The sequence below is a fragment of the Heliangelus exortis genome, chromosome 1 (assembly GCF_036169615.1).
Source record: "Heliangelus exortis chromosome 1, bHelExo1.hap1, whole genome shotgun sequence".
Lineage (NCBI taxonomy): Eukaryota > Metazoa > Chordata > Aves > Apodiformes > Trochilidae > Heliangelus > Heliangelus exortis.
This window is the reverse complement of record NC_092422.1, coordinates 12940501-12963633: the sequence shown is the minus strand read 5'-3', so window position 1 is coordinate 12963633 and position 23133 is coordinate 12940501. Positions and strand designations below refer to the sequence as shown.

General features: G+C 34.6%; 1 protein-coding gene across 2 annotated transcripts in view; it reads right to left on the bottom strand.

Annotated features, from left to right (window-relative positions):
• Positions 1 to 23133, bottom strand: part of CNTN5 (contactin 5) — a 590995-nt gene that overhangs the window by 164975 nt on the left and 402887 nt on the right. For both annotated transcript variants that reach the window (XM_071734290.1, XM_071734300.1), the window contains exon 7: positions 10770 to 10865. In XM_071734290.1, the coding sequence (XP_071590391.1) occupies positions 10770 to 10865 (96 nt within the window). The remainder of the gene's footprint in view (positions 1 to 10769; positions 10866 to 23133) is intronic.

The following is a 23133-nucleotide window of genomic DNA, read 5'->3' as shown; positions in this document are numbered from 1 at the left end:
AAAGCCTTTTTAATGATGTAGATGTGTTAAATATATAGTAAGACAAATTGATTTTTTTCTTACTAATTTCAGTGAGCTAGAATTGTTCAGTAATGTATTTCTATGAAAATTGTGGCATTGGCAAATAATGAGAATACTGTTCAATTCTCAGGAAAACACATCACTGTATAGAATAGTTATATGCAAATATTCTTTTCTCTTGCAAAGCATTCAACAGAATTTAAAATATTTTTTTCCCCCTTTCTTTCCCTTTATTTTCTCTTTTGCACATTAAATCTTTCTTATTCTCTGATCAGGTTATAATACTTCTTTATATTTTAATGGCCCTGTTGTGAGCTACCCTGGCACTTACCTAGTCTGTTACAGGAGTGGATGTGATGAAAAATCATACTCCAGTGCAGTATTACTTGCACTGAACCGCAGAATCCTGCACCCAAGTGGGCTGCTGCATTACATGAAAATTTCATTTTGTGACTAGTGCACTGATACAAATAGATTCATGCATTTTGAAGGCATAACTAGGACATCCATCAAAACAAAGAAACAAAAAACCCTGGAAGTAATGATAGGATGATCATCATCCAAACTTGTGGATTATCACTCTGTCAAGTACAAGAGTGACATTATCTCTTTTTTAGCTGAGAGATGCAAAATCTCTGCATACTTAGCTTTTCCTTATCATTTAGCAGTAGAAGCTTGCTTAGGCACATTGTGTAATATGGCTAAAAAATACTCACTAGTACTCCAGTTATCAGAGAATCAGTCTCTCAAGGAGTTTTTGCATATATATTTCAGTTTGGCTTTTTGCCTTTTCATGCTACCAAGAAAGAAAACAACTTAAATTTGTTACTTTACCACTCATTCACCTTGATTCCTAATGCCAGGAAAGATTACAGTAGTAGAAAGATTTATTTAACAAGATTTAATTTCAGGCTTCTGAGTGTAGAAATGAAAATAAAAGGCTACTGCAGTTCTAGTTTACACTTCAATCCTTTTTTAACAGCCTTCACCACTCTTCACATGCAGTTGTTGTCATAGGAATTGTGTTGGTAAAAACTGAATACTTGGAGTCCATAGAGTTGCATTTGTACGGCTACACAAATTGAACTTGTGATACACTCCATTGCTCCTCTGTTTTATGTTCTCTTGGTGCTAGGTCTTTTAATATAACTTTAAAGTCTTTTGCTGGGTCTGTCTGCAGGCTTGTTTCTGGTGAATTCGTCCATGTCTATGTCACAATATAACCGATGGATCTTCCTGGGGCCTGATACTTTGCTCCTATGTATGCATTACCCTAAGATCTTGAATACTATTCTCATCACTTTTATATTGGAAAATTTTAAAAAAAGGAAGGAAGTGATTTCCCAGCAGTTATGATTTGGTTCGTAGTCAAAATGAAATCCCCACTAATATATAATTACTTAAATTTTTAATAATTTTTCTTCTCCCCACCAGTTTTTTGCACATCTACAAAAAATACCAAAACAATAAAAAGTTATAGTCAATGAATCCTTAGGATCTGTGTAGATGAACATAAGAAATGGGCAGCTATAAATCACATAAATCCCCACATGCTCCAGGTTTAGTGCTCACCTCCTTGTTGGTATATTTTTTTGGCTTAAATATATCAAGGAATGGATCCTTCATAGCATCTTCATAAATACAATGGAACATGTGAATATATGCTTCAGAGAATAGCATAATACCAAATTCCTAGTCCCCAAAAGACAATTTTAAGTGTTAAGAATGACAGTGGCAGATTATATTTTCGCATTGATTAAAAAAATAACTCGAAGTGCAGGTAAAGAGGAAGATATACAATATATTAGAAAACTGCCCTAGAGTGCTGGTAATACTGTTCAACCATGTTGTACAAATAAATCACTACAAATAACCTCAGTAGCAATCAATCATCTGAAATTTAACAATGTAGAGAGTGCAACTCTTTCTTCTTTCTACATTCAGCCAATACACAGTTGGGTCCCTCTGCACATTGTTCTGCACTACTGGAAACCCAGTGAACTGCTTCCATCCATCTCTACTTGTCACATAATTTCTGTTTTGAGATAGTACATAGCCTTCTGTTTTCTTAATTCCAGTTTAGGGCAGTGTCCCGTGATTATAATCTCTCCTCCTCAACCCCTTACCCACAGTAGTCAAAGTGACACCAGTGTCATATTACATATAAATATCACATGGAAATATGTGATATTTTTCCAGTTCTCTCTGGTTTTGGTTGTGGGTTTGGCTTTATTAAAGTAATACAAACTACAGACAATTCTGATCCCTCCTGTATATGTATATATGAGTATCTGTGTATTTTTCAGAAGTCTATGTTTTTCAAACCCTTTTACTTTTATGCATAAGGCCTGATGTGAAGTCACAAGATCTAGAGAGTATATCAGTGTAATTTTAATGTTTCCTTGAAATTTTATTTCTAGATAATCCTCTGTAAAATGCATGGCACTCCTTCCTTCCATCCTGAAAAAGGTAGAGCTAAAAACATGCTCTTCAGATCTGAAACTACATGGTAATGTACTAAACTGCTTAAGGGCCTTACAGTTCTGCAGGAAAAGCCAAACTGAGATAAACACTTCATAGTATCATCTATACTGTTATTCCTGAATATTTTATCCCTGCAGTATCCAGTGGAAGACTTGCTTTTTTATTAAAAAAAGGAAAATACTGTGAAAATTAACACTTAAAAAAACAATAGTTTTCCAATTACAGATTGTCTGCTGTAGGGTAATAACATCAATACAACACGAATTTTATTAGATGGCTAATGAAGTCACCACCAATGATTTCAACAATATTGTAACATAGCATCAGAGCACAGGAGACAGAGGCCAAGCAAATTATCAGGACTGTGTGGTATTAATTATCCTGTTGTTAAAAAGATATCATTGGGATCAAAAAGATATAAACTGCCTCACTGCAATTGCTCTGGAAAACATCTTTTGTTGTCAGAAGATAAGGATACATATGTGCTGATGCACAGGGGTTTGACTTCACTGTAATAATTCAGATAAACCCTACAATATTATTCTTATATCTGTTATTTTCTCTTTGAAATATCCAAGCATTTGTCTTCAACATATTTAGTTTTAAGTTATAGCTGCCTTCATGCCAGTTACAATTGTATTTAGGTGGGAAAAAAGAACATAAAGTAATGCATATATATATATTTCTAAACAATGTCTAGTTTCCCATTTGAAAAAAACAAAAACAAAAAACAACCCTCCCCCTAAAAAAACACAAAACCAAAAAGAAAACAAACAAACCCCACCAAAAACAAAGAAAAGAAAATTGGAGATTTCTTCTAGAATTTTTTTCATACCACTTCAATTATTTGGAACAATCTTTCTAAATGGATTAAATTAGGCTATACAAAAATCTGTGTCTCATTAAGCATCGTATCACCTCAAATGCTTGTAAGTACATTTTCATATCATACTTACAAAACAAGGAATAGGTGATTTTATTACATAAGGAAACATGTAAATGGCATCTTATAGAACTCATCAGTTCAGTCCATAAAGCTTTTCCCGTCTGAAACAAAATTAACCTTCTAAAATCTATAGTAGTCATCTCTTCCAAAATCACCATTTAATTCAGTTAATCAACCAAGCCTGACTGCGAGAGTTATTGACTTAATTTTCTGAAAAATCCAGTGTTTTCAATCTTTTTTACTCTTTTAAGTGTTCCCCACAACGGTAATAGAGAGAAAAAGCTGGACTCCAGACCTTTTGAGAGGAATAATTTCTGATCTCTTCCTCCTTATGTTTCTTCTGGCTTCAACTGTCTTATCAGCCTTAATTATATTGATTAACATGAACTCTTTCTCTCTATTCTTCTCCATGGCTTGAATTGGAGAGGTAATTAGGATTAATTAGGGATTTTCTGTCTTAAACAAAATGGGCTTTCTGACATTTAACTAACCAACATGTTTGAAAAATGGTATTGTTCCTGCCACCAGCTTAATAAAATGGAAGAACTAAGTAGCGAATGGATTCTCATATTAAGGTTATTATGAGAGGGTCACTTTTGTGAGAGCCCTGTACCACTGTGACTGTACCTGCTGTATGTTTTTCTGATCTTCACTCTATTAATGTTAGTCTCCTGCAATTTTAGAAGTTATATAGCCTGTGTCACAGAAGAGTTTTTGCAACACCATTTCCTCATAATTTCTTAATTTAATCAGTACATTTACAATATTAGTTACAGAAATGTGGTTTTAATACTATGAACATACATTTCTGGTAAACCTGACAGGACAGTGCTGTCTTGGTTAATCACTAGACTGAAGGGCTCTTAATAGTTATGTCTAATTTGCTGGGAAATCTTGGTAACAGGCTAGTAACTTATCCCTAGAGAAATGGAGCTTGTCCACTACAGAAATTTTTCATCATAATTGTCCCATTTGTTGAGCTGCAGAGAAATAGCCACACATGGCTGTTCCCTGAACAGCTATAGAGCATGAGCCTGAGGGCCAACATTCTCAATGCATTTTTAAAATTAATCTCCCTTGTTTCCTTCTTCTTCTCTTGGTATCTTTGTGCACATTGATTCTCCTGAACTGGCAGCCTGGGTAATATTTGCCGACAATAGTGTAGCTGGGAAACTACAGCACACATCCCTTAAGCAGAGACCTGTCAGAGCTGCCCCTTCATCCCATGGTATGCACTGCCTTAATTGGCCAAGGTCAACCAGCTTCCTCTCACTGCACTTTTGTAGCCCCTGAGGGAAAGAACATCTCCAGTGAGTGATCCAGTGAGTCTAGGTATATTAAACATTTTTTTCTGCTGTAGCTTAGTGTATATTTTGAAATATAGTGTTTTTAAAGGAGTGGTAGTGATTTATCAACAATAACATTTGGAGAAGATTGGGTTTGGTTTGGTTTGGTTTGGTTTGGTTTGGTTTGGTTTGGTTTGGTTTGGTTTGGTTTTTTTATATACCAAATTGCAAGTTCCTTGGGAGAATCTGCTGCAGTTGGACTAGTAATGGGCTTCTGTACATTTATTATTTTTCAATTTTTTTTTTTCAAAGAAGATAAAATCAAGACTTTTATGTCAAAAAATTTTAAATTAATAATAATGTATCCATATTCATCCTATACAGACATTGCCTGAAGTTTGAGGCAGATGCAGATAATTAAAATGTAATTAAAATCTAACAGCACATTGCCTATAGACTGGGAGTAACTCTTCATTGGCAAACATAGCTTGCTACAATGCTGCTCTACAGAAAATTCTACTATTCCCAAACTCTTAAATTTCATATCCTCAGACACATGCCTTCAACAAGATTGAGGAATGAAACCCCTTAAAGTGCCCCAGGGAAGGCAGCAGCAAAATTTCTGGTAATGTATTTAGTAATGAAAAGATCACAGAACTAAAAAAGGAGAAGTTAATTTTGTTTGTTCGTTCCATAATGAAACCACAGCATAGTCATCAATCAGTTGCACAGATAAAGAATATAGATTCCAATATTGAGCCATGTCAGGGGCTATGGATATTCACTTTAATGATAACACATATGGGAATCAGCATTACTAGACAAGAAACTTTCAAGGGCAGTTTAGTAAAAGTGATTAAGTAGGGGATACAAAGAGGAAATATCTTTGCGGTTCTTCCAGTGGGTGGAGAGATGACTCTATGGAATTAATCCAGAATTAGGACAGGAATAGAGTCTAAAGTATTGTGAACCTGTCTTATAAGACTTTTTTTGGTTTTTTTCCTTTATAGAAAAGCAAAGTGCAGGCCTTATAAGCATTCCACTAAAGTCAAATAAACACACAAATATAATAAAGTCTAAGAGGGAAGTGCAGGAGCCCTTTAACTCATGATACCTAACTCATTCAGCTGATGCATGTGGTTCTCAAAACATTGGTTTCAAAACATTTTATATGTACATTATGATCATTTATGAGCATGTAAAGAAGTGATAGAGAAGCTGTGCTATCTTGTCTGCTCTGTATGACATGCTAAGTGTTTATTAAATAAACCTTTCTGTTCTCTACAGTTAGCAATCATTTTCTAATGCCATTACTTAAGTGGACTGTTTCTGTTACTCATCATCATGCTCCCACAATGAATTAAAATAATTAAAAAATAAACTATGGCATGCAATTTTGAGAGGAGAAATACAGACTTAAAATAGGTGTCCTGTGTATTTTCATACTGATCTTATTACAGGTCAACTCTTTGTTAAGTCTAGTACAGAGGTCTGGCTTCTGATATAACATTAAGTCTTAAGGAAAAAAAGAAAAAAAAACCACCAAGCCCCAAACATCAGTGTTCCTACTACTTTTTTTAGTCAAAGCAGAAGGATCAAGGTGTTGGACAGTTCTCCTTTCCCAGCAAGCCTAGCAGTTAGTTAGCCTAGCATGCAGGTACCTGAGCCAATTGCCTGTAAAGAAGATAATGAGCATACTGAGGACAGTTCGGCCCAAGTATAACAATCTTGTTATAACAACTAATTTGCTTGTAGAATTCTACTCCTAACAATTCTGTACCTGAATGAGCTCATTTAAAACCTGCCTCTTATTTCTATGTATAATTTTTGCAGTCTGGACTTAACCAGGGGATTTCTAACTAGGGAGCTACTGCACTTTGGTTAGACTTGGATTCCTACTTGGAGTAGAGCTGCAGTCCAAAGGTGCTGTTTCAATGAAAATGCAGCTTTCAGATTCCATTTGCTAAACCTGAACAGTGAGAAGTGCTTGGTTTGTGTTTACTTCCAAAGTTGTGTTCTGTGTATGTCCAAAGGCCACACAAACAGGAGCTCAGAACAACTTAAACAAACCATTATCTGACGTGACTTTTTCCAATTAGTGTGAGGACAAGTGCAGCTGTGTACAAAATAGAAAAAAAGGACAAAACCTCCTGGACCTTTGGGGAAAGAGGGGTTTTTTTAGCAGCTTGCCAGTTTATCAGCACGCTAAGCAGACATCAAGAAGATGCATGGGAAGGACTCTGAAAACACTGCCATTAATCATCTTTGGTAAAACATTTCTCACGAAAACTACAGTTTTATAACACTGAAGTGGAGGTATAAAAAATGTAACCTATAATACAGTTTTCAAACTGGATAAGATCAGCTCTGTCCTTTAGAAAGATATTAAAAAATAAATAACTAAAACATGCAGCTTAACATCTGTACAGATGTTACATGCTGTGGAAAATCTATGTAGCAGTGCTCCCTCCAGACAGCAGCATCTCTGAGGCAGGAGGAAGCACACATCTGCCTTCTCCTGTGCAGATCAGCACTGTTCTCATGCTAACAATGGGAATTTTGGTATTAAGCTCATACTGAAAGCTTTGAATAAAAGCCTTAAAAAGCTCAGCTGAAAATACTAATTCTGTGGGAAACAAGTAAATCTAGATGATTTTTTTCATTCATATTTAATCTCACTATGGTAAAACTTGTAATTAAGATGATTAAATGACTGAATAAACCCCTATATTTACATCCTCTAGAATACCACAATGAAAAGCCATAATCCTGTTTATGGAAAAAAGCAGTAGAGACCTTTTAAAATGTAGACATAGAACAAACCCTGTTATTTACTGCGGTGGTAACTAATGAACCTCTTTTTTAACAAGGGTTTATAAGAGTTAACTGTCTAGGAAACTCATCTCAGAGAAAAAAACTAATGGGGGCTCAGGAAGAATTGAATGCATTTATAGGAAAAAAAAAAAGAAAAAGAAAAAATGTTATGCTTATGGATGATCAAGATATCTATGATTAATACTTTTCACAAGGGACAACTTATGGTTTTGCAAAAAAAAAGAAGTATAGTGGACGAAACTCTAGATTAGACATATTAAAATGATACAGAATTCCCAATGAAGTCAGAGGCAGCAATTTTTTTGAGTGATTATCCAGGAAAAGCAGGCGGTGAGAATCTGCTGGTGACTGTTTGTCATGAGGAGTCTAAAAAAAATCCTTTTTATTGAATGCATTTTCCTTCAACATTCTGAAAGAGGGGACAGTGTTTCTCTCAAAAAAATCTCCTTAATTTTTCTTCTAAGCTATTTCTCAGGAAAGATGACTTTAGCTTATGAAAAACTGATATATTAAAGCCATGAAATAATTCTCTCATCTGAATCTGCACTGCAGATTTTCCAAACATATTTTAGATGTGCTTTTTTTCGTGGGTTTTTTTCCCCCTCATTTCCTATGTAAAATATTTGGACAACAACGTAATGAAAATCTACATTGATAATCTATATATATGACAAGTTTTTGGGTTTTTATTCATTGTATTACCTCTAGATAATATATCACCACATTAATAAAGAGAAATAAAGTCTATACACATATGAAACTTGTTTTCTGATTAAATTATCGCTAAAAGAAATTAGTGTCAGTTTTTTCAGTACCTGGTGTTACGTAAAGACTTTCAGATTTTTCTAGAATTGTGATCAGTGGCAATAAAATGTAGGTATTTATCAAAAGTATTTATTTTATACTCGAAAACATGTTAAAAAACCCATGCTTCTTTAGGAATGGTGTTATTTCACCAAGACATCTTCTGTTACCCACAATGATACTGTCCTTTTCTAAAAGGACTCAATCCTGGCAAGTTCATAAGTAGTTATTGACTTTAGAAATTGAGGAATGTGATTTTGTTGAAGGAAAAATGCTTATGAGGTTGTGGAGAATGATTAAGTTTGATACTGTATCATGGATTTACCTCCTAGGATAAGTAAGTCAAAATTATTTCTAAAGATGCTGATCCTTGTGAATAAATCAATATAGTGGAGCTTGGGGAATTCATCCACAAAAAATTTCGTCATCAAAAACATCTGGATAATTCATGTTCTTACTAATTTTAGATGTTCACACATTTCAAACATACTTTGAGTAGTCTTTAGCTAAGATATATCACCCAGTACAATAGCTTAGTATTCACTTGAAAGTTTCTCTCCCATGTGATTTTAAGGGTAAAAATTTCTTAGGATTATTTAGAAGACAGAACTTTGTGGAATGATTTATTGATGAAATGAAGTGTGAAATTTTTTAGAAGGCCCATGGAGGCCTAAAAAGGCCTTAGAAGGTCCCTTTCCCAGAAGACTCCAGTCACTATACTAATACCATTTGCAGTCCCATTGTGGTACCACTAGAACTTACAGCCTCACCATATTGTGTAAGCAAGGAGATGGAGATAAATAGTTTGTGGTTCTGCATAACATGAGGAAAAAAAAGAAAGAGAAGTCAAGTCCACTTCCTATTCACATGAACTTGTATTTACATCTGCGAATCAGTGCAATTTTCCAGCTGTCAGTGATTACACCATAAATCATTTCTTGGCATAGCTGTGACAACAAATTATGCTAACAGAGGGTAAAAATATTTTTCTAGATTAAATTTTAAAACTGGCATAACATACCAGTGCTTAAGCAATATAAACTAAAGCAAATGAACATTGCCAGTGAGCGCTGTAGTTTTCACAGGAAGGGATGGCCCGCTGATGAAATTGTATGAATTTTTCATCATCAAAGGCAATGTGTATATTATAGTAGATTATTGTGTTGGACTCTGTAGATTTAAGTTTAAAAGCATAATTTTAGGGAAAAATTTATAAAGAGTTTGATAACAAATAAGATGCATTTTGTAGAACGACAGCTGTTAGAAGGCATGTGGCTACTTCACTTTTAATGCCCATCTGTAGATATGGTCTCTGGTTCTTTTGGTAAGTAAAAGCTGTGGTGTTTAAATCATCTCTCATTTTTTCTGACTATGTCTTTTACCTCTCAGTTTACTTATCATAATCAGACTTTAAAATTGTGCATCTCATAGAGACTGCAGTGTCAATCTCAGAAGTATCTTATTAAGGCAATCAACAACAGATTGTAATCAGAAGAAAGAAAAGCATAGAGACAGCCAGAAGATTAATTACATTAATAACTGCAATAAAGTAATAACAATCATTTCAGAAAAAAAATAGAAATTAATGCCTTTCTGTAACAGAAACTGAGAAATTTTTCTTTTCTGCATCACTTCCCTTTGCAATGTGAATTTCCAGGGCTTAGAGTTAGACAAAGAAAAAACCCCTCAGTACAGACCACAGTTACCAGAGAAGAGAGGGATAGGTTATACTGCTTCCATTGAAAAACAAGATATTCTGTCTAGCATCAACTCTCTGGGTGTTATATGGTATGCAAATATAAATACATACTTATTTACCTGCAGACATTGCAAAAGAGCCAATTTGCAAAACAAAATTGTAGCCTCTCTCTACTATCTACACTTTCATTTGGTGATACGTAGGCAATTCATACATAGGCAAATTATGGGATTTATGGTGTTTCTGACTTCTTGAGATGAGGCAGTTTTATCAGAAACTAAACTGTACAGGAAGAGGAGGCAACCAAAATCATGGCTGTACAACTGAAAACAAAAACTAAATTGAATTCAAAAACTGTATCTTGACACTGACAATAAGAACAATTTCTGAAGGCTTCTAAACTCTATGAAACCTGTGACCTCAAGGCAGCATATTCACCACTGGTGAATTCAAGTAGTGAATTCATTCATGTTTTATACTGGGAGTAAAACAATCTTTTAACAGAAATGCTGTTTCTATTCTGTGGTACTTGTACTACACAAGCTTTAATTACTCTTTTGGTACTCCAATCACTATCTGATATTTAATTTTTGAAGATATGCAATCAAATCCATGTTCTACCTGAAACATTAAGCATCCAAAAATGAGCATACTGTAAAACACCAGTGTGCAAACAAGCTGCAGCCTACAGTACCTGGTGAATGAAGAGGGGGGGAGCACATCAGAACCACTCCTTGACCTTCACGCACAGAGACAGCACTTCTAGTCCGACCACTAAAATTCCCCAGGTCTGTCAAAAAAGGAGAGAATTTTAGTTATATACTAAAGTAAATTTTGCGGCTGCTGTGACTTACATTTTATTACCTCTTTTAAAGCTCACAGTTCCTTTTTTTGTATCTTAATCTATAATAGGAGGGCCTTTAAAAAGAAATCTATTTCCATTACGAATAAATTCCATGTTACCTCAGCATTTTATGACTCTTTTTAGTGCACTTGGATACAGTATCGAAGGAAAAGCAGCAGACAATATATATATCATTTACAAAAACATTTAATAGCACTTTTATGTCTTCTTCCATATACTGTTTGTGTTTATTTTCAATTGTAGAAGAGATTCGTGCAGGGTGAAAAAAGTGGAGAGAACATCTTGGAAAACATCCAGACTGATGATATTGCTCATCTTGTCTGGACATGTGCATGGAATATTGAAATGCGAAGAAGAGAAAATCAGCTGCATTCTTTCTAAAACCAGATCTTGTCTAAAGCACATTTACTCCCTTTAAATGCCTTTTTTTCTGATTTTCTTGTGCTATAAACACAATCCCGTTGTGGGTAAAAAACTTTTGCTCCAAACGTTTCCCTCTAGCAGGTGAATAAAGCACATTTCATATTTGTACAAAAATGTTTGCATGAGTCTGTAGGGTGCTGCTATGAACAGTTCATTGTGTTTATTTAAAACCTCTCAACCAGAAGATCCGATTATTCCATTTACCACAGGGAAAACTGGACCTGGATTCACATTTGATGTGGATAAGTGTGTTCTAGCCTGCCTATCTATAACAGAACAGATGTGACAGCTCACTTCTGATATCAGACTAGTGCCTTCAACTGTTCCTCAGTGCCAGTGATGCCAACTAAAGCCTCTATTGACTCATTATTTTCTAGAGACATTTCTCTCTGATGTAGATTAAGGAGAAAGGAGCTGAAACAGGGGTACCCAAAGATGTCTTTGAAAAGGACACTGAGGTTTGAGCAGGCAATAAAAAAAGATCTGAAATATGAACAGATGGGGCCAGTGGGGGCATCTCTCATTGATGTTCGATGACCTATATCTACCTGTTCATCTCTGTGTCCAGACCAAGGTGGTTGTATGAGTCAGAAAACAGCAAATTGTTTGAACAAGTTGAGTAGAATTATTACTTTCTTAACAGCACTCAGCTGACAGTTCTTCATCAGATGCTGAAGCTCCACATCTTGCTCCATGCTTAAGACTGAATGAAACTAAAGTTCAATGATTTTCAGAAGTAACATGAATTGACCTTTGGTGGATTTCATGATAGATTTAGTTTAATGGTTTTAAATAGAAAGAGGTTTATAACCTTTTTCTCATTTCTAAAATAAGTCGTGGGCTTAGGCAGAAATGTAAAATTTAAATGTGACTTAAGTGGCAATGACCTAATTATACAATTTGCAGTAAATTGTAAACAATAATATACAATTATACAATAAATTATTGGTCTCACTTCAACAACAGATATATAACAGATACACATTTTAGATGTATAATAATCTTTTTTTGTGATTTATTCCTGAGTCCTTGTAAAAAAAAAGTGTGTCCTTAAGGATTTTTTTCTAAGGCAATTTTTCACATAAGAATGACACTAATTTCCATGAAATTGCTCTTGCAGTCTTTCTTCTCAAGGAAATGTGATGAATTTTCTATATATGGTTGTTCGAGAACATAGTTTTGTTTGCTTTTCAGATGCCTTCAAGGCCCAAACAAACTTTGGTGAATTCAAAATGTGGAGAGAACTGGTGTGCCATGTCTTCAATATATTTTGAGATGTTCTGAAACCAGAATCGCTGCTCTGTGAGAAATACATTGCAGATTTTTCTGTGTATTGGCATAGATATTATCATAACTCTATTTCCTTACCCAGGAGTAAAAAAACCCAGAACTATATCGCACACATCAGAAAAGAGCTTTTAATATTACTGATCACCTGAAACCTATTCTACAAGTCTGTTATATATAGTATAAAAGCAGATTTTTATTTTTTTTTTTAAACATTTTGATCAGGGAATCAAATTGCTGTAGAAATAAAAGTATTGTAAATTCAATAGTAAAAATTCATCCTACTCTGAGAAGAGATTCTCTGTAATTTACCTAGAGAGTGACACAAGAAGCTATCTTTTCTGGTTCTAAAAAAAGGCTCTGAGATTTGTTTTGACAGACTGTTTCTGTAACTTACTGTTAGCCTCAAGATAAGTAATTTTGAGAAACATTTTTTATTTTAAATTAAGACCTTCAGTCTTTTAATTTCAATTCTAAATTTGATTTGAAATATTTTTTTTTTTTAATATTTTATTTTGGAAAAATTATTTAAATTTGTGAAAAAAATTACAATTCCCATATTTCTTTTGGATTACAAGGTATTTAAATTTTAATGTAGAGTCCTGTATCTCCTTGGGTTATATGTTTTCATAACTGACATTAAGTTTTTACTATCTTTGAAAGCTGGGCAACTGAATTGAATGTCTCCCTCTGTAAGTGGAAATAAAAGTTCCATAGTTTCGCTATTTTTTCCCCTCAGGTGCAAAAATGCTATTTTCCAATTACCTATAGCAACTTCATATTTTTTTGTTTCCAGTTTCCTGTGTCATGTGTGCACTGTAATGGATAAATATTTGTTTTTCTTCTAATGAAAACAAAAATCTTTTTGTTTTACTTGAAAATAAAAGTACGGTGGGTGACTCAAGCTTCCACTTGTTCAAACTAATGAATTTTAAACTAGAGAAAGAAGTTATAATGATCTTTGAATTTCAGCTTTTTGTTTGACTCCCTATTAAAACTGTATTTCTTGTTAGCATACAGTAGGAAAAAAAAAAAAAGGATTAACAGGTACAAAAGCAGGGATTTAGCTTTAAATCAAATACATGTAGGAAACCTTAAAAGAAAGTAAAAGAGAAGGATCATGCTTGCAGTTCCCCCATATTAAAATAATGAGTCCAACATGGAAGAATCAAAAAAAAGGGAAATTTAATTCATTTACTGAAAATCCAAGCCATTTCATATCTAGTCATGTTGGGGGGAAAAAAAAAATCTACTTAGTATATTGAAAACTCTACCATTTTACTTAAAAACAAAACATTATTAAAAAATAGATAATAAAAGGAAGGATAGACAAATATTCAGCTTCAGAGGTGAGGACTGTAACCTTTCCCACAGCACTTCTGGTTCACTGTGCTGCTGTATAAACCTGTAACATGTGGGACATGTCAGACAGCGCCACACAGAATGAGTCTGGAAGTCATATTATGATGATCTATATGGTTGACTAATAAGAAAATGCCCTTTTGTGCTCCATAGGTGTTCATTTTATGCCCTGAAAGATTAGATTTATTTACCCTTATCTCATTGCTAGCAGCAGAGATGATAGCATCCATTATATTGTGTTTAAAGCAGTCCCTGGGGTTTTAGCTATGAGACCTCCATGGTCTTTAGCATGAGGCACAGCCTTAACCACTGTGAAAATGTCTACTCAAGTGTCAGTCATCATTTCTAATGTAAACACAGTATTTGCACACACAGTGTGTGGCAAGACTGGCATCACTGACTGTAGTGTTAATAAAAATATCAAATTCACCGAATATTATGAGTGTCACCAGAGAACTTGCAACACAGAGTGGTGTCCTATATGAAAAGAAAAAAAAATAAGTCCCAGAGCTGGTGAAGATGCAAGGCATTAAATCCAATCAGTTTGGTTGAATTCTGTCTGATGTTCTCCTTGAGCTTCAGGTGTAAGTAGCTCAGTAATTAATCTTGACAGAAGTTATAAGTTTGGGAAGAGCATCCAGATCTCTGATCCAAAGGTCATGTGTCTGTCTCTGCAGATGCTTTCACCTTTCTTCTGAAAGAAGCTGAAGTATGGGTTTCTCTCAGCACATATATTGATGTGCCTTTAGGAGAATGACACTCACCACCAGAAGAGTAGCAGTTTAAATTATATTCAACAGAAAACAAAACACTTCTGAAAAAAGGTGAAAGGAGTAATGGAAAATGAGAAAAAATCTCAAGGCAGTCAAAGCAACAGAAAATCTTTTCAGGACTACCAACAAATTAAAGAACTAAATAAAAGGTGAAGTATTGTGCCACTGGTAAGGACTTGGACAAAAGTTGGAGCAGCTTTTTGTCCTTAATAGCCTTCCAATTTTCCTTCAGTATGAAGTTAGCAGGCATGCATAGGAGAGATCATTCATTCTCTGGCTGCAGCTGATGCGGGCAGGTTTTTGTGACTCAGACAAAGGTCCACTGATGATTGCAATGAAATTAGGATCAAATTAAAAATTAAAAAATAGCTTTTAAAATTTTATGTAATTACTGCTTGCTAACCCATCATGGAAGCTGTGGAAAGATTCTGTAGGTCATTATCAGTAAGTTAAACCAGTCAATTAACTTTTACAGTAGAAATTAAACTGATGCAGTGCAATGTCTGTAAATTTAAATTATTTTTTGTGAAAATTTATTGTAAAATATTATATAAAATTTTTATAAAACTTATTATAAAGTTTAAAGTGAACATCGTATAATGTGTATTAATATTTTTAAGATTATATGCTGAAGATATCTAAAGTATAAATCAGGCAAGAATCTTTCTAATAAGGTAAAAATAGCTGTACACAAGTTTAAATTCTTCTGTCAGGCCAAGGGTAAACTTGTTCATAACTCCATCACTACAGAGACTTCTCTCTGTTATGATCCAAGGTAACATTAAAATTTATTTTTGCTTTGGATCTGCGAAACGAAGTCCAAGAGTAGAAGGGTCAGTTGCAAGCAGATTTTGTTTGACAATTGACACAGGCAAAACTATAGAGCCGGGCAAAAGAAAGAGGAAAAGGTATAAGAGAGGAGAGAGAAAAAAAAGTGGAGAAAAAGGGTAAGAAAGTGGGAAGAAAGAATGAGAGAGAGAGAGAGAGAGAAAGAGAGAGAGTCCCCAGCAGGGGTCCAGCTATCCAGTGGGTTTCTTCAAGATGGTGCTGATCCTGGACAGGATCCAATGCAAGATGGTGGTGGGTCAAGAGACGACCCAACAGCCACAGCTTGGACAGCCATATATACCCCTGAGTCCCTTTTGTTACAAAGGGGCAGCAGTCAGTCAGCTGCCACAGAAGCCAGGGTCATTGGCATCAGAGCCATTGCAAACAGGCTCACCTGGAGGGGGGGCATCCAGCACACAGGTCTTATCTCTTTCCAGACTCCACTCCCCACTCCGTTCCATCCCCTTCAGCCAGGTACATCAGCATCAGTACAATCAAGGTGGCTTCCTCCACCCTGGCCAGGGTAATCATCCCTGGAGGGACTTCCCAGCACTGCAGGCTGGCCCTCAGAAAAGGGCAGTAGTCTCCACCCAGCCTTTAGTTCTTAGTTCTTATCTCTTTCTGGGTGTCACCCCCTACTCAGCTCTGGCCAGGCCAGGTCCTCCACCCTATTCACTTTAAAATTCTTCTTTTCAGACAATTTCAAATCAGTGAGATCAGACTCTCACACTATCCCGGTATTTGCAAACCAAGACTAAGAAGCAGGTCTTGGGCTGGAATTGTAGCTCTTTTAAACAGGTAAGATTTACAGGTAAATATGTTTTCAAAATTCCATTATAACCTAAATCAAAAATGTGGTTTGACTGTACACTCTAAGCAATAAGAAATATAAATGTTGTGTTTAATAGCCCATGAACACAGGTTATAGAAGAATGAAAGGTAGGTATTAAAAAGAAATGACATATATGATTGTATACGGTACTTTTAAATTGGATTAATTAAATATAATACTCCCAGAATATCAAGATGGCCAAAGAAATTAATAGATCTATTTGTATGAACATAAACCTGTTTTCTAGGAGTATCATATTAAATAGGTGAAGTCATATTATTAGAGTCACTCACTGGACCTAAGAGTAACCATTAATACTGGAGGCTTTAACTAGAAAAGGTGTGAAAGAAAGCTCAGACAAAAAGAGTTCTGCCATGACAGAAACACCATCTCACCATGGTTATGGGAAAAGCATACATCTTGACCTTTTAGAAATTGTATTACCATGTGACTTTTAGGTGAGAAAATGAGGGCAAGATTCGAGTACTTTAGAATGTGTCATGCTGATTATCAGTGGTGTTGTAATTTATTACCAGAAAGCTTTTGAATACTTCACAAATCATCAGTCTGGTACGACTCTAAAAAGGTAATTTTTTTCTCGGAGAAGTTACTATGCAAGTTTATATTGAGAAATAACAACAGAAAGTGAGAGAGAACTGAGAAGCAATGATATATTTTAAGCTTGTATGCCAGCCACCTTATGTGTCTGTATATCTGTGACTCACTGAAGATTTTTAAGGTAAGGGAAGTTGTTATACAGATAATTTTAGGAAGTTCCAGCAAAAGATGATGAGAGACAAGAGGAGAAAAATGAAACAGCACTCTCTTAAGATGTAAAAGATGAAGAAAAGAAGATACAGGATTCTGTATTTTCTTAAGTTTAGATCAAATTTTTTTGTAGAATCCTCCTCAGATGCTACAATGTTTTTGTATTTTATTTTAATTTTTTTCTCAAAAAAAATAGAAGTCATTAAGAAATCTTTGAACAATGGTAGTCCTTGCCTGTGTTCTTATAAAAAGAATTTTCTTTCTACAGATGAACTATAATGAAAACACTATTGATTCATTACATCTGAAATAAATTTTCACTAGGAAATGCAAGGGAGTAAATAACTAAAGGAAGAGTGTTTTTTCTGTCCTTAATGACCTATTTAATATATGTAATTTTTAGATATGATAATTTTAAAAAAATACCTCGTACAGTGCAGTGAGCAGTATTGTCCTGTTTATTGTCTATCTTCATCTAACTGTGTCTAGCTGTTTTATCTTAGGAGATATCTCAGTTCCATAGATGTGGTTAATATATGTTACCATGATAGAATTTATTATAGTAATATTTAACTATTCTGGTAAAGATAACAAACACATAGAAGTATTTTCTAAAATAAATTTATTGAAACTTCTATGAAATATAGTATATTATTCTTTTTAAATTTCCTTTGAAAAATGAATTTTTATTTTGAAATAATTAACTATTAGTAATTTTTAAATTAGAAAAATTTTTAAAAGGCAAATATTAGAATTTGCTTCTATTTACTATGTGATACTTGTTAGAAGGGAATGCTACTATTAAATTATAGTCACCTGTGATCCTCCATAAATCCATAAAATCCATAAAATATAAACCAATATGCTTCTTCCACAGTTTTGTCTTGGGCAGCTACTAATTTTCATGCTATCTAAATGTTCACAGAAGGGTACCCCAGGAGTATTATGTATATTGAGAGCTTTGAAGAATATTTTGTTTTGTTACACCTAGTTTCAATAACATCAGTGAACATCATCAGTACCATCAATAAATCTTAGTTCTCCCCTTGAAGAAGAACCTTGAAGAAGAAAGGGAATTTGTAGATACCAAAACCTCCCAAAACTTCAGTAGGATTTTGGCACTTGTAAATCCTGAAATACTGGATCAAATTGAATTGCAAAAAGAAATATTTACATGCAGAATAAAATAACAAGATTACGTTGAAAATTGTAGACCTGCTATATCATTCAGCTTGCCATGTTAATTGCACAGTATCTGGGATGTTTGTGGTTACATTTGTTGATGGTCATGATCAATTAACTCCAATCATTCTGTGTCTGTCAGTTTCATCTGTTCTCATAAGAATGATTTCAGCATTTTTCTCAGCTCTCTTTCACATCTGCACACTGCAAAACACAGAACTAAGTGGAAATATTCTAGTTAAGACTTTTTCAGTCTTTCTTGACTTTCCTAATCTGCCATATAGGACACACAGCTAAAACTAAACAAATAAACAACCAACCTTAAGTAACAAATGAAAGGTTCTCAAATACACTTGCCAATATCTAATTATCAAATAAAGTGAATCAATAAATGGTGCTATTTCCAGAGCTTCTAAGTGAATAGATTTTCACTTGAGCAATACGTGCAATGCATTTTTTGTAAACACATTGTCTTATATAGCATTATTTGCATCTCGAAAAACACACATTTCTATTTGCATCCTTTTTAATACACTTTCCTGGCAGTGAGTGCTCTACAAGCCTGTTTAGACCCTGTTTAACATGATACTGATAATTATGCTTTCTTTTTTTTTTGGATTTATGAGTGCTTTGTCCATTTTTCTTGTTTGCTCTTTCAGTCATTTCTTTTCAATTAAGCTATTTCCAAACTTTCAAGGATGTGACGCAAACCCAATGTCTTTTGTTCTAGCTTTCTTCATCTGCTGTGACTTTTCCTTATTTTAATTAGTGACTAAAGATAGCAATGCCAGCATGGTTTTTACATTAATAACTGTACTAGAACAGTACTGTTTCTTATTGTGTAATGTTATATAGAATTGACAGTGACTAATTGTCTCCCAATAGTTTATTGGAAAATCACTGTAATAAGGTGTTAAGGTTCATAGGAGGGTGATCTGCAGCAATATTAGTAATACAGAAAAAAAAAAATTCTGACCACCACTATGTGAACAAGTCATTAAAGAGGAGATATTCTGCATTTCATTAAGCTGTTTCACAGTAGAAAGTAAAACATTGTTTCTTAGTAGATTTTCTTTTCTAGATTTTTTAATGAATAGAATTTCTTTTTCCTACATCTCTTAAATTCCAAATCTGGCTTTGCAAAAGCTGGAATTTTTCAGAATAAAGGATATAGACCAGTCAAGAAATTAAATTATTTTCAACAGGAAAAAATGGCAAAGGAAGTAAAGTTTCCCAGGTTTAGAAGAGAGGGTGCTGAGCTCACCTAAATTAAAATCTTTACAAATTTCACATCTTTTTCATTTGAGGCAAAATGACCCTACCAGTGTCATATTCTGAAGATAACAATGTGAAGAAGTTTGATAATACTTGGGCTTTTTTTGGGGGGGGTTTGTTTGGTTATTTTTTGGTGGTGGTTTTTTGGGGTTTTTTTTGGCTAAACTATATTTTGCATAAATGGAGGTATTGTTTCAGAACTGGAAGCTCTAGCACATGCATTAGTATAAATATGATACCTGCGAACTCCTGTTCAGATCTAGGCACTTCTGTCCACACTCCAGTAAGGCCTGGAGGCTTGCAGACAACATTTTCCACAAGGTATGTCGTATCTAGTTCTGAATCCACTCTAACCAAGTCATTTCATAGTGATGACTTTTCACTAGAATAATGTATATAAATGTCTTTATACTTCAATTATGGTCTGTCATAAAGAAAAGAAGGTCATAATCTCCCAGAAATTGTTTGTTTGCTGTTCTGTAAGAGTTGTGGTGCCTGGTATGACCAACAAGTCAATTGTGCCGAGATAACTAAGTGCTTAGACATATCCAAGAAGGAAATCTGGAAGACCTTGCTCTTAGCTGAATAGCTCAAGTGGAAATTAAGCCCTTATGAGCACTGAGTATTTCCTAGGTAGCAGCTGATTATTACATATGATGCCAGGTAATGTTTTTAATAAGGCAGTTTATATTGGAGTGTGCTGTTCTGCTTAATATCAAGGTGATACAAGTCACTGCAAATCACAATTAAGATATGAGCTTGTAATTGAACAAGTAAGTGTCATCAAACAGATAATTTTTTACCAGTCAGCTAAGCTACTATAAATTGCTGTCTATGTACTTTAACCTTTCTGTTCTGTCAACTAGAACACATCAATTAAAAGTCCTGTGAAGGTGGTTTGACCATTCATTTGAAGATTGAATGTGTGACCAATGAATGATACATGATATCAGTTGAGCTAAACCTTTGTAGGTTTCATAACTTCAGCATCTTGGTTAAAGCTCTCTAAGGGGCATTTATTTCTTCCACCTCCCTCTTTGTATTCTAATGTTATTCTTCTGTGCCACCACTGTTCTCATTCTGCCACGCCAGAATGCTTATTTAATGTGTAGTTTAGCCTCTTTCCTCTTCTCTTCTCACTTCTCTCCTCTCCTCTCTCCAAGACTGTTATGCTTCTTACTAAAATGAAATCATGGCTAAGATATCTGTATATGAAACTAAATCAAAGCACAGATCCAACAGTAGCACTGTGAAGGCTGCCATACAGTGACAAGGTTGCACAAAGAAGTAATCCCAGGTTTTGTTTTAAGAATGTACATCGGACAGCATTCCTTCAGTAGTTCATATGATTATTTAAATTCCTTTATCATTTTCACAATTATATATTGTTGCTCGTTAATCAATAGAAATAAAAGTAAAATACATTTCCTGAACTAAGTCAGTTAGATGCTCCACAATATGGATTGATTTCTTTAAACAATCTAATAATTGCTTCTACTTTATAACTGACCTTTCTAGGACAAAACAAATTACAGCCAAGTATGTCCCAGCTGTTGCAGTGACACAGATTTCTGATACTGAAACTAAGCACAAAGTTGTGCGAGCTGTTGGTTTGGGAGTTAAGGACAATTGGGTGGCAGTAGGGAGGAATGACAGAACAGCTTCTCTTCTCATATGGACTGCTGACCATATAACATAAAAGAGAAGATAAAATTTAAAAAAAAAAAAAAAAAAAAAAAAAAAAAAAGACATGGAAGGCAGTTATTTCCATTTGAGTATTTAAGTCACTAAATTGCTCACAGGACAGGTCTGTGTGGCAGGACCATACCTCCTTCTACATTACTACTAATGAATTCCAAGGTATTTGGAAGCCTAAAACTCATGATTGACCATAAATCACAAGCCTATATTTAGACAATGATTTGCCACAAGAAAACACTTGGGTCTGTGTTACAGACATTGAGTTATGTGGGCAAAATCAACTACAGAGAGGCCAAGAAGAAAAAAAGAAAAATAAGTTAAGTTTTTACCCCTGAATACATGGTATAGGAAAATTTTTGTTAGAGGAATCAGAACTGCAGGAAGGTGCCATAAAGCAGTTGTAACAGTTATTAAGAGAGCGTCAGACATAAAAGAGGACATGGGGGAAAATGCTAAAAAGAAGTCTATGCATTCAAACATATGGTGTGCTTTTGGCAGTGAACACTAAATCCATAATATGTTTTAACCTGGAAAGACAGAATCCAAGTTTCTGTAGTGAATACTCTATATAAAGGAACTGAAAATTCACTTCATAAAAACAGAAGTGATAATGTGTTGAAAATAACATCTAGACATTCATCAAGATGCAAGGGCAGCTCAGCTGATTAGGGGTCTGGAGAACAGCTCCTACGAGAAGAAGCTGAAGGAGCTGGGGCTGTTCACCCTGGAGAAGAGGAGGCTGGTGGGAGACCTTATTGCACTCTACAACTACCTGAAAGGATGTTGTAGTGAGGTGAGTGTTGGCCTCTTCTCCCCAGTGACTAGCTATAAGACAAGAGGCAATGGGTTCAAATTGCACCAGGGGAGATTTGGACTAGATATTAGGAAAAAATTCTTCAATGAAAGAGTGATGAAGTATTGGAACAGGTTGCTCAGGGAGGTGGTGAAGTTGCTGCCCCTGTAGGTATTAAAAAACAGGTAGATGTGGCACCTCAGGGGATAACTTAGTGCTAATGTAGTGTAGAACTGATGGTTCGACTTGATGATCTTGAAGGTTCTTTCCCAGCATGATGATAATTCTATGACTTTATACTGAACTGGACCAAATAATTAGAGACTGTAAAATGAAGACTATATGGAAGTAGTTGTTCAGATTTTACTATTATTAAATGGTGTAAAGAATTATTTAAGGGGAAATTTAGAAAAAAATTCCACAGATTAAATACTTACAGAAAATCATTTTCTGCAGCAATATTATCAGATAATCACTAAACAGCTTAGAAAAGGCAGGTTAGGAACATTAGAAGTGCTGAAAGTTTTGCTCCTGAACAGACGATACTAATTTATAAAACACCTGACACATTTAAAGAGACTTACTAACAAAAAATAATGGGTGAAAATCTGCATATGCAAGTCTACCATATTTCAGGAGGAATATCTTATTCATACCTGTCAGGTTCCAGATGGTTAAGAGTATATATTATAAAAGAAGTTTATTTTCTCCCACTCTGCAGGAGTTATAGTTGGTTTTACAAAAAAGGACTGAGTTTTTGCTATCTGAAAATCAGGTCCTTTGAAAATTTCTCTGTCACATCAGTATAATATGTTGTTGTGATTCCATACTTGTAAAAAGAGGCTGACAAATGCAAAAGGCTTTAGAGAAAAGTTATGAGATTCATTTGCATTACAGAAAACATCTCACAGTGATAAATGCTTAAGCCTAAGAAAAAATATTCTGATGAAGTCAAAGGTGAGAAAAGGA